The sequence below is a fragment of the Megalobrama amblycephala genome, linkage group LG6, assembly GCF_018812025.1.
Source record: "Megalobrama amblycephala isolate DHTTF-2021 linkage group LG6, ASM1881202v1, whole genome shotgun sequence".
Classification (NCBI taxonomy): domain Eukaryota; kingdom Metazoa; phylum Chordata; class Actinopteri; order Cypriniformes; family Xenocyprididae; genus Megalobrama; species Megalobrama amblycephala.
Window position 1 is genome coordinate 20835990 of NC_063049.1, and position 14700 is coordinate 20850689.

General features: G+C 37.8%; 1 protein-coding gene across 1 annotated transcript in view; it reads left to right on the plus strand.

Moving 5' to 3' along the window:
* mpp4a (MAGUK p55 scaffold protein 4a) overlaps positions 1 to 14700 on the plus strand; it is a 23415-nt gene continuing 8715 nt past the window's right edge. The window contains exons 1-11 of the mRNA XM_048193307.1: positions 1 to 1525; positions 2114 to 2205; positions 2380 to 2507; positions 2645 to 2722; positions 4547 to 4630; positions 4737 to 4868; positions 7996 to 8077; positions 9855 to 9940; positions 10096 to 10167; positions 10920 to 11116; positions 11206 to 11264. Coding sequence (XP_048049264.1) covers positions 2148 to 2205; positions 2380 to 2507; positions 2645 to 2722; positions 4547 to 4630; positions 4737 to 4868; positions 7996 to 8077; positions 9855 to 9940; positions 10096 to 10167; positions 10920 to 11116; positions 11206 to 11264 — 976 coding nt within the window. The 5' untranslated portion in view covers positions 1 to 1525; positions 2114 to 2147. The remainder of the gene's footprint in view (positions 1526 to 2113; positions 2206 to 2379; positions 2508 to 2644; positions 2723 to 4546; positions 4631 to 4736; positions 4869 to 7995; positions 8078 to 9854; positions 9941 to 10095; positions 10168 to 10919; positions 11117 to 11205; positions 11265 to 14700) is intronic.

The window sequence follows — 14700 nt, forward strand, 5'->3', positions numbered from 1 at the left end:
GCAAACATTTAACCCTACCGCTGGGTTAAAACAACCCAATTGCTGGGTTTGTCCATTTTCAACCCAACTTGGGTTGTTTTTAACCCAGCATTTTTTAGAGTGTGTCCTTAATTTGTCCCACACGGCTTTTCCATTTTGGCCTAGTTTTTGTTAAATGAACCATGACACGATGTAGTGTTGTTGTTCATCTGAGGTTGTATTTACCTAATTTTAAGACCTGCCAAGGACAAATTTTTTTTTTTTATTACATTATGTCCTCATATGTAAAACCACAGAATTCAAAAGGGTGTACTTTCTTTTTCACATGACTGTGTATACAGTATACATAGTATGACTTGCTAAGAAATTAAGCAATTACAAAAAAATTTCGAAAATATCTAACATTGGGCAAATATTGAAAACCAACCAATTGTTGGCTGGTGCCGTTAATCACAAATTGGTGTAATGTTTTCTGATTAATCAGCCTACTCAATATTTCGGTCTGTCACTAGTTAGGTCATTGTCATTGACTAGGCTGGTCAATAAGGCATTGCTTATGAAAATCATAAATACGACAGCAGCTTTACTGCTACACTGTATATGTAAAGGCTCATTTTATTTTTGTTTTCAGAAGATTACTGGTTTTGATAAATTACTTGCACTGTCATTGTGTTTCTAATTATTACTGTCACCTTGAAAATGAATTTGTTTAAACACATTTGAATTGAGGTCATATGAAATTTTTGTTAACATTTTTCGGAAAGACTACTTTAATAAATGTTGCATAACTGGGAAATGAAACTTACGTTGTGTTTTTTCCTCTCTGCCACCTAGCTTATATAGTTATAAATTGATTATAATATAGATAATATAGAAACGTTTCAATTTAAGAGCATTATCGTTGCATTTATCATTGGTTAATGTACCTGTAGTGTCTGTGACCATCAGCAATGTGATATCCTGGCTTTTAGCTCTCACATTATTACAGTAAAAAAATCCACATTCATTAAATATGATTTGTTTTGTTTTTCCCTTATCTATTTGCTGTGCATTTATTTGATTGCAATTTTTAAGTCTCTGGCATTGTCAAACGTGTTTATCTTTGTCTATTATGTAATGATAATATCAGTAGAAAATCTGTGGCACCGGCTGAGTTAAGTCTTGGATTTATGTGATGTTTTTCACGTGTCTTATTTTCCATTTTTAGCTGTAAAGTTGGTAGGGCCGTATTGTGTAAGTGTGAGTGAGTCTGTCAAGCTCTAAAAGCAGAAGGAGGTAAGAAGCTTTGAGTGGCATGCGGTCCTATTGAAGTGCTCACCGAGAAAGGCCGGCCCCTCACGGGATTAAGTGGGATAGAAAAGGATTACAATCTGAGTTTCCAGAGACATTTTATAGTAAAATCACATGCATGTTGGCAGGCCAGAAGCAGAAGATCACCTTGATATAAAACTCAACTGACAAGATGCTCCATAGCCTCCTGGTCTAAACGTGGGATGCAGAAGTGGCAGTGTGACTTGGAGGAAGACACTGAGAGGAGTGTAAGAAGGTAAGTGTGGCATCATTCTCTAATCTTTAAATGACGGCCTCTTGACCTGCTTTCGTAATACTGAGTCACTCCAGTTCAGAGATCACAATCAATGTGAAATGTCGTTCTTAAATTGAGTAAACATGTAATTTTCTAGATAAATTCAATTTGAGATGTTTTAATTGTATTGTTGTAGATAATCTTTGTAACAAATGACACTGACTGACCATCGTATTGGATATATCTCCAGAATAAAGGTTATAAAAGTAACTATGTTTGTTTCTAAGCAGGTGTATTATTTATTTTAGCATTATTTTTGTCTTAATTACTGCTTTCTTCACATTGGTTCTAATTTATTTACTCAAGTATTTTTATACATGGGTAATTTTTCAGTTAGGGGTACTTTATAGGTTTTATGAATTAGTAATTAAAATGACAGGTTAAAGCTTTAATCTAGAATGTTTTCAAGCATTTTGTTTCTTTAAAACATTATAGCCAACTAAATGTATGATGGTTCTACCAGTTGTGCACTCATAAGTCATGATTTATAATTCGGCTGCAGAAATGCGGATTATGCTCTTGTATTCTAGACGCTGATTTGTTTTATAGGGCTGCAGTGATCTGATGAACAGAGAAGCTTGTCATGCGCGAATCAATGGAGGAGGAGCCGCTAATGACAGAACCTGGACATGATGACAATGGTTGGCACAACATCACTGTTAACTAGATTAAATGAGTGTATTTGCATGCACAAATTATAGCAGCAAATCAAATATTACAGAATTTTGAAAATTATGCAAGATCTGACATTTGAATGCCACTGCACATTCGGTATAAATTTTCCATTCTTAGTTCAGTCTTGTTTTGTTTCTCAGATGTAGGTCTGGCTCAGATCTTGGCAGAAGTGGTAGAGGAAGTGAGACTGTCCATAGACAGAGATATTAATGGTGCCGATCTTCTGTACGGTCTCCTCAGTGCTCCCTGGCTCTACTCTCTTCTTAGGGTAAGACATGGTCATTCAGTACACAAATGACTATCCAGTTTTACACTAGATTTCCCCAGTTTCCAGTTCTGACATTACACCAGGCAGATCATTGGACCGGATCATTTTGCATATTAAGGATTTGTCCTTTCCCATAGGTATACGAGTGTCTGGTGCAGCACAGTCGAGATGCCCCAAGACCATACATGCCTTATTCCTCAAGACTATCTCAGGAGGTCAGTGTCTGCCTTTTATTACTGCTTTAGACAGATATTTCATAGAGATATGAAAATCTATGATCCTTCAGTTACCCTCGTCACATAAAACCTTATATAATTTATTGCGAAACCATTGATTTGAATGCTTCAGTATATTAAGTCTTCTAAAGCCATACATGAGGGTGAGTAAATTATGATTTGAGCGCTTCAGTATATTAAAAGTCTTCTAAAGCCATTGATGAGGGTGAGTAGATGATAATTTGAGCACAACAGTACATTAAAAGTCTTCTAAAGCCATTGATGAGGGTGAGTAGATGATAATTTGAGCACAACAGTACATTAAAAGTCTTCTAAAGCCATTGATGAGGGTGAGTAGATGATCATTTGAGCACAACAGTACATTAAAAGTCTTCTAAAGCCATTGATGAGGGTGAGTAGATGATAATTTGAGCACAACAGTACATTAAAACTAAACAGTACATTAAAAGTCTTCTAAAGCCATTGATGAGGGTGAGTAGATGATAATTTGAGCACAACAGTACATTAAAAGTCTTCTAAAGCCATTGATGAGGGTGAGTAGATGATAATTTGAGTGCTTTAGTATATTAAAAGTCTTCTAAAGCCATTGATGAGGGTGAGTAGATGATAATTTGAGCACAACAGTACATTAAAAGTCTTCTAAAGCCATTGATGAGGGTGAGTAGATGATAATTTGAGCACAACAGTACATTAAAAGTCTTCTAAAGCCATTGATGAGGGTGAGTAGATGATAATTTGAGCACAACAGTACATTAAAAGTCTTCTAAAGCCATTGATGAGGGTGAGTAGATGATAATTTGAGCACAACAGTACATTAAAAGTCTTCTAAAGCCATTGATGAGGGTGAGTAGATGATAATTTGAGCACAACAGTACATTAAAAGTCTTCTAAAGCCATTGATGAGGGTGAGTAGATGATAATTTGAGTGCTTTAGTATATTAAAAGTCTTCTAAAGCCATACATGAGGGTGAGTAGATGATGATTTGAGTGCTTCAGTACATTTAAAAGTCTTCTAGAGCCAAACATGAGGGTGAGTAAATGATGATTTGAGTAATACGGTACATTAAAAGTCTTCTAAAGCCATACATGAGGGTGAGTAGATGATGATTTGAGCGCTTCAGTACATTTAAAAGTCTTCTAGAGCCATACAAGAGGGTGAGTAGATGATGATTTGAGCATTTCAGTTCATTAAAAGTCTTCTAAAGCCATACAAGAGGGTGAGTAGATGATGATTTGAGCATTTCAGTTCATTAAAAGTCTTCTAAAGCCATACATGAGGGTGAGTAGATGATGATTTGAGCGCTTCAGTATATTAAAAGTCTTCTAAAGCCATACATGAGGGTGAGTAGATGATGATTTGAGCACTACAGTACATTAAAAGTCTTCTAAAGCCATTCAAGAGGGTAAGTAGATGATGATTTGAGCATTTCAGTTCATTAAAAGTCTTCTAAAGCCATTCAAGAGGGTAAGAAGATGATGATTTGAGCATTTCAGTTCATTAAAAGTCTTCTAAAGCCATACATGTGGTCGAGTAGATGATGATTTGAGCGCTTCAGTATATTAAAAGTCTTCTAAAGCCATACATGAGGGTGAGTAGATGATGATTTGAGTGCTTCAGTACATTAAAAGTCTTCTAAAGCCATACATGAGGGTGAGTAGATGATGATTTGAGCATTTCAGTATATTAAAAGTCTTCTAAAGCCATACATGTGGGTGAGTAAATAATGAAAGTATTTTCATTTCCGGGTGAAGTAATCCTATCATCCTCTGTTCTCTTTTCAACGGTCTTCTCTTGTCACACAGATTATGGCCAGTGTGCGAGGACTGGCTGCTCCCTCCTCTGAGGCACAAGAACTTTATATTTTGCTGAAATGCCCTCATATGCAGGTCAGAGTGTAATTCGGGTTGCGTTCATTGCTAATATGATACATTTATTATGCTACATTTATGTTAGGCCAGTCTTTTTGACTATTTATTATGTATTTCTATTTAGGCTTTGCTCTCTGCCCATGATTCTGTGGCTCAAAGGGACTACGGTCCAGTGTTGCCGCCCCTTCCTGACAAACTGCCTGACAATGAAGAGGCCATGAGGATTGTTTGCCTTGTGAAGAACAAACAGCCTCTGGTGAGGATCAGATCATAAATAGCAATGCAATTTCATATATGTTACCGAACAGCTTAGCTGTAATTCCACTTAAATGTCCCTCTTCATACTATAATGCAGTATCATGCAAAGTGTATGTGGCATTAAATGTATTTTGTCTCATCTACGGTATAGTCTAAGTGCTGTATTGTTACGTAATAATGGGTTTTTGAAACCTATTGAACTCAGATGTTTTATTTTAGCACATAAATACAAATCCTACCAGTCCTACCCCTGATTTTGGACTTCACTGAGTTCATTCTTATGGTCACAGTGGCGTGTCATAATCTTCAGTGCTGTTTATTTTTCAGTGGATAGTGTAGTGAAAGGAAAAGGGATAGCACTTTATTTTACAGTGTCCTTGTTATGTTACATGTACTTAGTATAGTAATAACAGTACATTTTGAAAGATTACATGCAACTAACCTTAAACCAAACCCTAATCTTAACCTTGTAGTAAATAAGTTGTTAATAAATATTATTCACACTGCACCGACAGACTCCAACAGATGGCAACAGTTACTTCATCAGGTTTTGTTGGATCAGTGTGTTATCCCTGTCTGTAGCCGTCTATTGAAGCTTGTTTTCGCCAATTGAACATGCTCAATCGGCGCTTGTCGGGTTGTGGAATGTCTGAGAAGTGACATACTGTAATCTGGTGATTGTCCACATTTGCTGGCGTCTGTCAGTGCAGGGTGAATTGGCCTTTACGTGTATATTTACACTGCAACAAGGACACTTTTTTAAATAAAGCGTAACCGGAAAAATTATGTGGGAGAAAGATGTGCCTCAGGGATGTGACTGAAATCGAGTACTGTGTTCTTGAAGGCATGAATAATGACTTGAATTACGAATTCTATCAAATAATAGGAAAATGTTTGTTTGATTGATTGTCCAACAAACACAAGGATAAAGCAATGCTTTTTGATTAACACATTTAAAATTAAAATGCTATGTTGAGTCTATAAAACGATATGACTAAAGCGTAGACATTATGAATGAAATCCAAGGACTTCAGTATTAATAGTACTGTAATATTTTTGTAGTGTACGTCCTGTTGCCAGAACAATTGTTTACATTGTAATAGATAGTTAGATAATAATCAGGTATTCAATATTTCATGATGACGTAATTATTTATTTGGTGAAAAGCTGCCCACTTCCGGTTCCATCCAAATAAAAGATACAGATCATTTTGTCATTGCAACAGATAAAGATATAGATAGAGGTTTTACTTGACTTTTATTTTCCTATATTGTAAGATCCCCAAACATTTCCTGGTCTAATGTTTGTCGGTTAACACGTTCATCCTGTTTTCTGACTTATAAGTGTGTCAGAGAGGGGAAACCCAGTTACTGGAACAGCCTTAGGCGAATTACAGTGGAGAAACTGGCTTTAGCCAGGCGTTTCGGCTCAGGGGAACAGAGTCTTCTGGGGTCTGCAGACGGCCTCTCATCCTCCACAGGTCTGCTGTCCTCCGTACCTTCAGGACAGCCACACTCACTGCCCAGGTATCAGTCCACTGGGAGCTGCAACCTGTGCTGCCAAACTGCCCATCTCTCGGGAGGAGGTCTGAACCTGTCAGCTCCGGCCGTTTATGACTCAGTGATTATGGGTAAGGGTCATCATGTCCTAGAGACATGTACTGTTGGCCTGACGAGGCCAAACACTGTGTTACTGTCTTTAATTCTGAAACCAAATTAATCTATCCTGTTTTGTCCTTCATAACTTGAAGAGAACTGTACAGATGGTGTAGAAACTCTAGTTGAAGATCAACACCATACATGCACAGCTTGTACCGCCTCATCTCTAGTGTACCCGCGCTCATGCTGTCCATCTGGATGTGGCCTCCATTCCCAGACAGCCCCCTCCAGCCCTCTGCTTCAACGCCACAATTCTATAGACGCCACCCGCTCTTCTCATCCAGCTCCGGTGGTCAAAAAGCAACACAGCCTGGATGAGCTGAGGTCCACTGTCCATGCAGTCGCTAGCAGTATGGACTCTAGTACCGGTGACGCTCAAGATCTCAGGCAGAAGATGGTGGCGGCAACAGAGAGAATGACGGACAGCATGGAAGAAAATGCCCAGGCATTGAGTCTGTTGGTGGAAGTGGTGGACAAACTGCAGGGTCTTATTATCACCAGCAAGTCTCCAGAAGTGAGACATGCTTCCAGACCCCAACACGTCTCAAAAACGGCCAGCACCTACTCGCCAATAGTGCCAACCAAGAAATCTTTCAGCACCACTCCTCTTTTCTCATCCTCTTTCTCGTCATCTTCATCCTCAACCGCATCATCATTTTCCTCCTCTTCTCTAAGCTGTAACATGGATGTTCCTCATGTAGCACCACAATGCAAGGCTTCATCAAGCCAGACCAGAAACAGGTCTGTAACACCAGGAAATAAAACTGGACAGACTTCCCTATCAAATGGTTTGACGGCCTCCAGTCCAAACGATGACTGTGATACAATACTTTGCCTCTCTAGCAAGAAGAAAAAGTCAAAGATGAGGAAATAAGAGTGACTGTGCTCCCACTTCTCTCTCCTAACATTACTCTTTGCTGAATTTTCTGGTTCTGATTTTACTGAATGGGGCGATGAAATTATTCACTACAATGGAACTACACAACAAACAGGCAATTACTTGATCTTTTTCTTATTTGTATCTCTTGTTCATCCCATCCATACTCAAGACCTATGTAACGATTCATTCATTTGTGTTTGTTAACATTGTTCAAGAGATTCCTTGCCTTCAAAGTAAAACACTTTGTTCTGACTTCATTCTTCATCTGAAGCTCATTTATCAACTCATTTATCAGTCCTACTTGTCTTTCCCTAAACTTTTGAAACTCTCAGGTTCCTCTTTGACCTCTATCACACTTTAGTTTAGGTCAAGTCAGGCATGTTTCTGTTTGAAATGACTAAATTCTGCAATCTCATTACTGTAGTGTCCGTATTTCTAATATTTCATCATAACATGACCTCTATTGCACCCACAGCTTCCCTCCACTCATGTACAGCAGTACAATCCTCTGTGGGAATCACCATGTGATGCCTGCAGTCATAGACAACATACTAGTTGACCATTCTTGTCGGTTTTCCCATTTTTAGGGGGCAACTATTAGGAAGGATGAGAAAACGGGGAACATCTTTATTGCAAGGGTGATACATGGAGGACTGGCAGATCGCAGTGGTGAGTAACCTGTTGGTAGTCATACACTTTTTGTTCTTTGAGCTCATACTTAGCAAGAGTTACAGTTGGTTCAGTCATGTAGTTAAAGGGTTAGTTCACCCAAAAATGAAATTTCTGTCATTAATGACTCACCCTCATGTCGTTCCAAACCCGTAAGACCTCCGTTCATCTTCGGAACACAGTTTAAGATATTTTAGATTTAGTCCGAGAGCTTTCTGTCCCTCCATTGATAATGTATGTACGGTATACTGTCCATGTCCAGAAAGGTAATAAAAACATCATCAAAGTAGTCCATATGACATCAGTGGGTTAGTTAGAAGTTTTTGAAGCATCGAAAATACATTTTGTTACAAAAATAACAAAAACTACGACTTTATTCAGCATTGTCTTCTCTTCCGGGTCTGTTGTCAATCCGGGTTCACGACTCCGCAGTGACGCTGATGACGTGTTATGTAGTGCGCCCGAGCTTCGTTTACAGTCTGAGGGAGACGCACGCTGTTTTCAAGCTATTCTACATTGTTTGTATTTTGGTATTGCTATATTTTTGTGCATGTCGCGGATGTCCTAATCGCCAAAAACAACGACGTAAAAGTGCATTACCAACGCCGACAGATGAAAGGATTCAATGGAATCAATTCAATGGAATCGATTCAATGGAAAGGATTCCGGAAGAGAAGACAATGCTGAATAAAGTCGTAGTTTTTGTTATTTTTGGACCAAAATGTATTTTCGATGCTTCAAAAACTTCTAACTAATCCACTGATGTCACATGGACTACTTTGATGATGTTTTTATTACCTTTCTGGACATGGACAGTATACCGTACATACATTATCAATGGAGGGACAGAAAGCTCTCGGACTAAATCTAAAATATCTTAAACTGTGTTCCGAAGATGAACAAAGGTCTTACGGGTTTGGAACGACATGAGGGTGAGTAATTAATGACATCATTTTCATTTTTGGGTGAACTAACCCTTTAAATTGATGGAGAAAACTAAAAGTTGGGATGAAACGAAGTAGCGTCAGTTAATTTCTACGTTGAGACGTACATCCAAGTTCTACCCATCGGCTGATTGGCTGGAGGCAGATCTGAATGCTAGCCTGCCATCAATTGTAAGAAAGGGGCGGAGTTTAAGTTGACTAAATGATTGAAGAACTTCGGCATAGGTCACATTTCGTTTCACCAGAAGATCGAGTTGTTTAAAATTATGAGGTCAGAAATTTTTTAAATTGAAACGTATGCATGGATGAATTGTCCACAATAAGATCAATAACATCCATTTAATTTAATGAATTTTCTTTTCATGCTGACTTTAAAGGGATAGTTCACTCAAACATGAAAATCATATCATAATTTACTCACCCCCAAGTCATCCTAGGTGTATATGTCTTTCTTCTTTCAGCTAAACACAATCAGAGTTTATGAGTTTATTATGTTATTATGGATATTTTGTGAGTTATTATGGATGTTTTTCTTACAAAAACGCATCGCTTTGCTTCAGAACCACCTGGAGCCGTATGGATTACTTTTATAATGGATGGATGCGCTTTTTTTGGCCTTCAAAAAATGGTACCATTCACTCATAAAGCTCGGAAGAGCCAGAATATTTTTAATATAACTCTAATTGTGTTTGGCTATCCCTTTAAAGGTGAAGTGTGTATGTCTGAGCCATTAGTGAAACCAAACGGTAGAGAAAGTGATCATTTTGATGTTGTATTAAAGTATTAGACTAGCACTAGTCTCTAATGTGTGTGTGCGCTCACTTGTCTTTTAGGACTTCTTCATCCTGGTGACAAGCTGGTGGAAGTGAATGGACAGAAAGTGCGGGGACTGCAGCCTGAGCACGTCATTCAGATTCTGGTAAACTCAAATCTTCTTATGTGTTTCTTATAACCTTCCCCACTCTTCTCTCATTCCAGAATACTCTGATACTTAGATCTAAATCTATGTATAAATCCTAAATCCTACTCTTATAATGATTGTATCCATTCATGCTGTGTCCCACACTTTCACAGGTCAGATCTCAGGGAAATATTCTTTTTAAAGTGATCCCTAATTCACCACAACCCATCAACAGCCGAGCAACAGTAAGTGCATCGCAAATATTTGCATAAAATATTCCCCAAAATCTCAGTATTATTTATAATAAATATATTTATAAAATTAAACAAATAGATATAATTAATTACACTACTAGTAAAAAGTTTTTAATGTTTTTGAAAGAAGTCTCTTATGTTTACCAAGGCTGCATTTATTTGATCAAAAATACAGTAAAGACAGTAATATTGTGAAATATTATTACAATTTAAAATAGCTGTTTTCTATTTGAATATATTTTAAATATAATGTAATTTAAAAAGGATGCGTTCAATTGTAAAATGTTAAAAATGTTTTTAACATTGATAATAAATAATAAGAGCAATTATTAATAATTGAGCACCAAATCACCATATAAGAATGATTTCTGAAGGATCATGTGACACTGAAGGCTGGAGTAATGATGCTGAAAATTCAGCTTTGCATCACAGGAATAAATTACATTTTAAAATATATTCAAATATAAAACCATTATTTTAAATTGTAATTATATTTCACAATATTACAGTTTTTTTACTGTATTTTTAATCAAGCCTCGATGAGCATAAGAGATTTTTTCAAAAACATGAAAAAAAAAAAATCTTAATTATTCCAAACTTTTGACTGGCAGTGTAATGCATTTAATAAATACTCACTAGATACAGTATAGTGAGTTCCCTTCCTGAAATATGACTTATTAAAAAGGTTAAAAAAAAGAAGCAAAAAAAAAAAAAAGCATGAAGTGATTGTCTCTGTCCATTAGCTGTATGTGAGAGCCATGGAGGATTACAGTCCTCTGCAGGACCCTGCAATCCCCTGCCCAGATGCAGGAATGGCCTTCAGTAAAGGAGACTTGCTGGAGATTGTAGACCAGAGGGACATCCGATGGTGGCAGGCCAGGAAACTCCACAGTGCCTCATTGTGTTGCGGCCTCATCCCCTCCACGAACCAGTTCAGATCGTCAGTTTTGAATTTTGCTAAAGTTCTTTCAAAATTATGTCATTGATAATATTTAAGCAGGATTAATTTTTTATTTCCTTTGTTTGCAGTAAGCAAAGGGAGTTGTGGTGGTCCCAACCTTATCAAGCTCACACCTGCATCAGACCCTGTACGTTAATAACACACACAGATGTATGAACTAATATGCTCTCTTTAAGATGTTGTTGGCATCATAAGCCTCTTATCCCTGCCCTCTCTCCACCCTGATCTAATTACTGTAAAGAAGCTTGAAAGTGAGCTGTTCTTGGCATGACCCTTCCTTCATGATGATTGACTAGTCCTGTCCACCTTACACCGTGTCTACAACTACAAAGTTGTTTAGGATGACACCCTTGAGATGAAGAAAACAGTTCATCAGGCGCTGGAGTGGGGCGCAGAGGAACCGCCAATGGAAGCATCGGTGGTTTGGAAGGACGCACTTGGGATGAAGAGTTCTGGAGTGAAACAACTTCATCAAGACATGGAGGAACCACCAACAGTTTGGGAGGATCCACTTGAGGTGCTGGAGCCGGTTTCTGAGGACTCTCAGGTGGTTTTGTCACCGGCGGCAGGGGTTGGAAGTGATCAGCTGGTAGAGCGAGGTGTTCGGAGACACTTGGAGGCATTGGTACCTCTTCCTCTATTGGCTTCAAGAAGGAAGATCTGACCGGAGCGTGCAGAGGTTTGACCTCCACACGAAGAGGCGTTGGCTCTGTGGCCTTCCGTTGTTTCAGTTTTCTCTTCTTCTTTTTCTTTTCTCCAGCTTCCCTCAGCTCACTTCCTCCCTCCATCAACTTTTCCAGACTGTGTATCTCTCTTTTTTTCTGATGCACACGTCCATTCTTCTTTATCTTTATCTTTTCAAGTCTGAGTGGCTCTCTCTCCTCTTCAGTCTCATCTTTATGACTGATCTTTCCCTCGATCTTCACCTCTCTTTCCTCCTCTTTCTCTCCAAGCTGGCACTTTTTAGGTACCTTGCGGCGTCTCTTCCTGCACTTCCTGTCATTGGCAGTGAAGTCGAAGGCCTCACACTCCTCTGGAAGTTTCTCTACCGCCGCTAATTCTTGCGCTGCACACGGCTGTGTCTCCCTTCTGCGCAAGAAGTGAGCGAAACGCTCAAACAGTCGAATAAAATCACTGCTAAACAGCGCCATTAATGGACACTGAATGCTGCAATCGAATTCAATATTTGTCGATATATCTGCAGAAAATCTCGAAAGTCTTTCGATCAGTTCACTCCTAACACACCAACAGCAGACCAGAGTCAGAGCTGCAGTTTAGTGCTCCAGAACGGAATCTCCACTATGATGTCACAGCAGTCCTTACACCGTGTCTACAACGGACGCGAGCGGCGTGACGCAACAAAAGACAATAGAACCCATTATAATCAGTGATATTGTCTACACTGGTGCGACAAATTCCCAACAGTAAATGGATTCCCTGTTCTATTTCTGACATAGTCCAACAGTCGTCTTCAGTGTAGACAGCTTTTAGCTGTTGCAGCGCGGCACAATGTGATAAAAGTCGCGTCTGGTGTAGACACGGTTTTACGCTCAACAATTAAGAAGAATTAAGACGTTTAGATACTATTATTTGTAAACACCAGATGTTAGAATTCTTCTGCATATCCTTCTGAGGAATCTGAAACAAGCGTCTGAAATTTACAAGGTCCCTGATAATTTCAGTCTATTTCAGGCACATTTCAACACGGATTGCTCAATGTAATGCAGGCTTTGCAATCCTGCAGCTCATGAAAGATGATGTTTAAACAGATGTTTTGAATGCACAGTAGCAAAAACAGCCTTTTTATATTATCTAAGAGTCAGAGAGAATAGAGAGAGTTAAAAAAAAGAAAAAAAAAAAGTCATGTTTACATAAATAAGTTGACCCAAGAGGAAAAAAATAGCAGTGTTGAGGAAAGTTACTTTTAAAAAGTACTGCATTACAATATTGAGTTACTCTCTAAAAAAGTAACTACTTGCGTTATTTAATTATTGCAGGTTTGTGCAATTTTCTGAGATTGCATTTCACTGTTTTTATACATTTTGTGGAATTTTATACATTTTCTGCTTTTGTGCAAGTGAGATGAGTAAATGCTCACATTTAGTCTAGAACTACAATAACCGTCATGTCTACACACAGTGTCTCTGCACTTAATCTCGATTTATCTAAACTTGGGGACAGGAGAGCTGTCAGTCAATACATGGGAAAACAAAGTAACTTGTGTTATTTATTTGAAAAAGTAACTCAGATATGTTGTTGTAAATTTAAAAGTAATGCATTACTCAGAGATGGGCAGTATTTATGATACATGTATTTCAAATACGTATTTCAAATACAAAATAGTATTTTGTAATTTTGTATTTGATAGGGTTGATGAAAATGGCTTTGTATTTTGTATCAAAATACTTTAGTGTTTTGTATTTTTGTATTTTTAAAATACTGTAAAATACTTTGTAAGAAGTCTACATGACGACATCATAGAAGTGCAGCCTCTGATTGGTGCTTACTCAATAGTTTGCACAGACTTGTTCAGAACAGATGTTAAGTTTTGGTGTTCGTTTTAGTAGCCTAGGCTAAATAGTTTAATTTACATAATTTTCTTAAAATAATTTTATACTGAGCAGCAGCCCCCTATATTTATGATTAACAATCAAATAATTAGTTAGAAACTACTTGCTATGAATACAGGTGCCATCAGTTGTCTTCTTATGAATGACTTGTTTGTCATTGAGTCTGTGTTGCTGATGCAAAGTAGGCCCTTCGTTACCAAACACCAAGCAACTAAATTAGGATACAATTATAAGTCATTCGCAAACTGTTAAAAATTAAACTGTTGGTTACTTTAAAACTAACCTTCATCTGGGAGATCACAGGGATATGTGAGTATTTGATCTGTTAAATCCAGCTGCTAGAGGTCACTTATTCAGTCCTTGATTTTGTGGAATCATGGGAGGTGTTGTTTTCATGTTGTTTCAATGCAGGACTCGGGCAGAAATCATGTTTATGGATGAGACTATTAATGTTACTGTAGTATGAAGCAGAGCAGGGCGAGTGATGTTGGAGCTGAACGAGACCGCTGGAGAGATTGATAATGAGAGACGAGCGTGACACGTCTCGAGAGCAGGAACTTTTATTATGCTGCCGTCACCACTTCTGCTTTTTTTGCTTTAGCTTGTGTTAGTAAACTAGATCAAATAGTCATGTTAAAACATGGTACTCGCAGTAAATCAAGAAAACGAGATTTAAACAAGAAGCTATATAACAGTTTTCTGTTGATGAATAAATCCAAACAGTTCCTCATCTGTCTAATAAAACATATAATATGTTTTATTAGACAGATAAGGAATATAATGCGTATTTGGCGTATTTTGGTGCATATGTCAGATTTATTGCATGACTCGGGCAGAGAAAAGCTGTTGCTTTCAAACATTGTTTACTTAATCAACTGAGTAGGTGTAATGGTGAAGGGATAGATCAAATAGGACAATTGATGGAAGGTTTGCGAAAAAATTTCATGCTCCATTGTAAAAGTATTTTTTTTAGTATTTTTAAAATACAAAAAT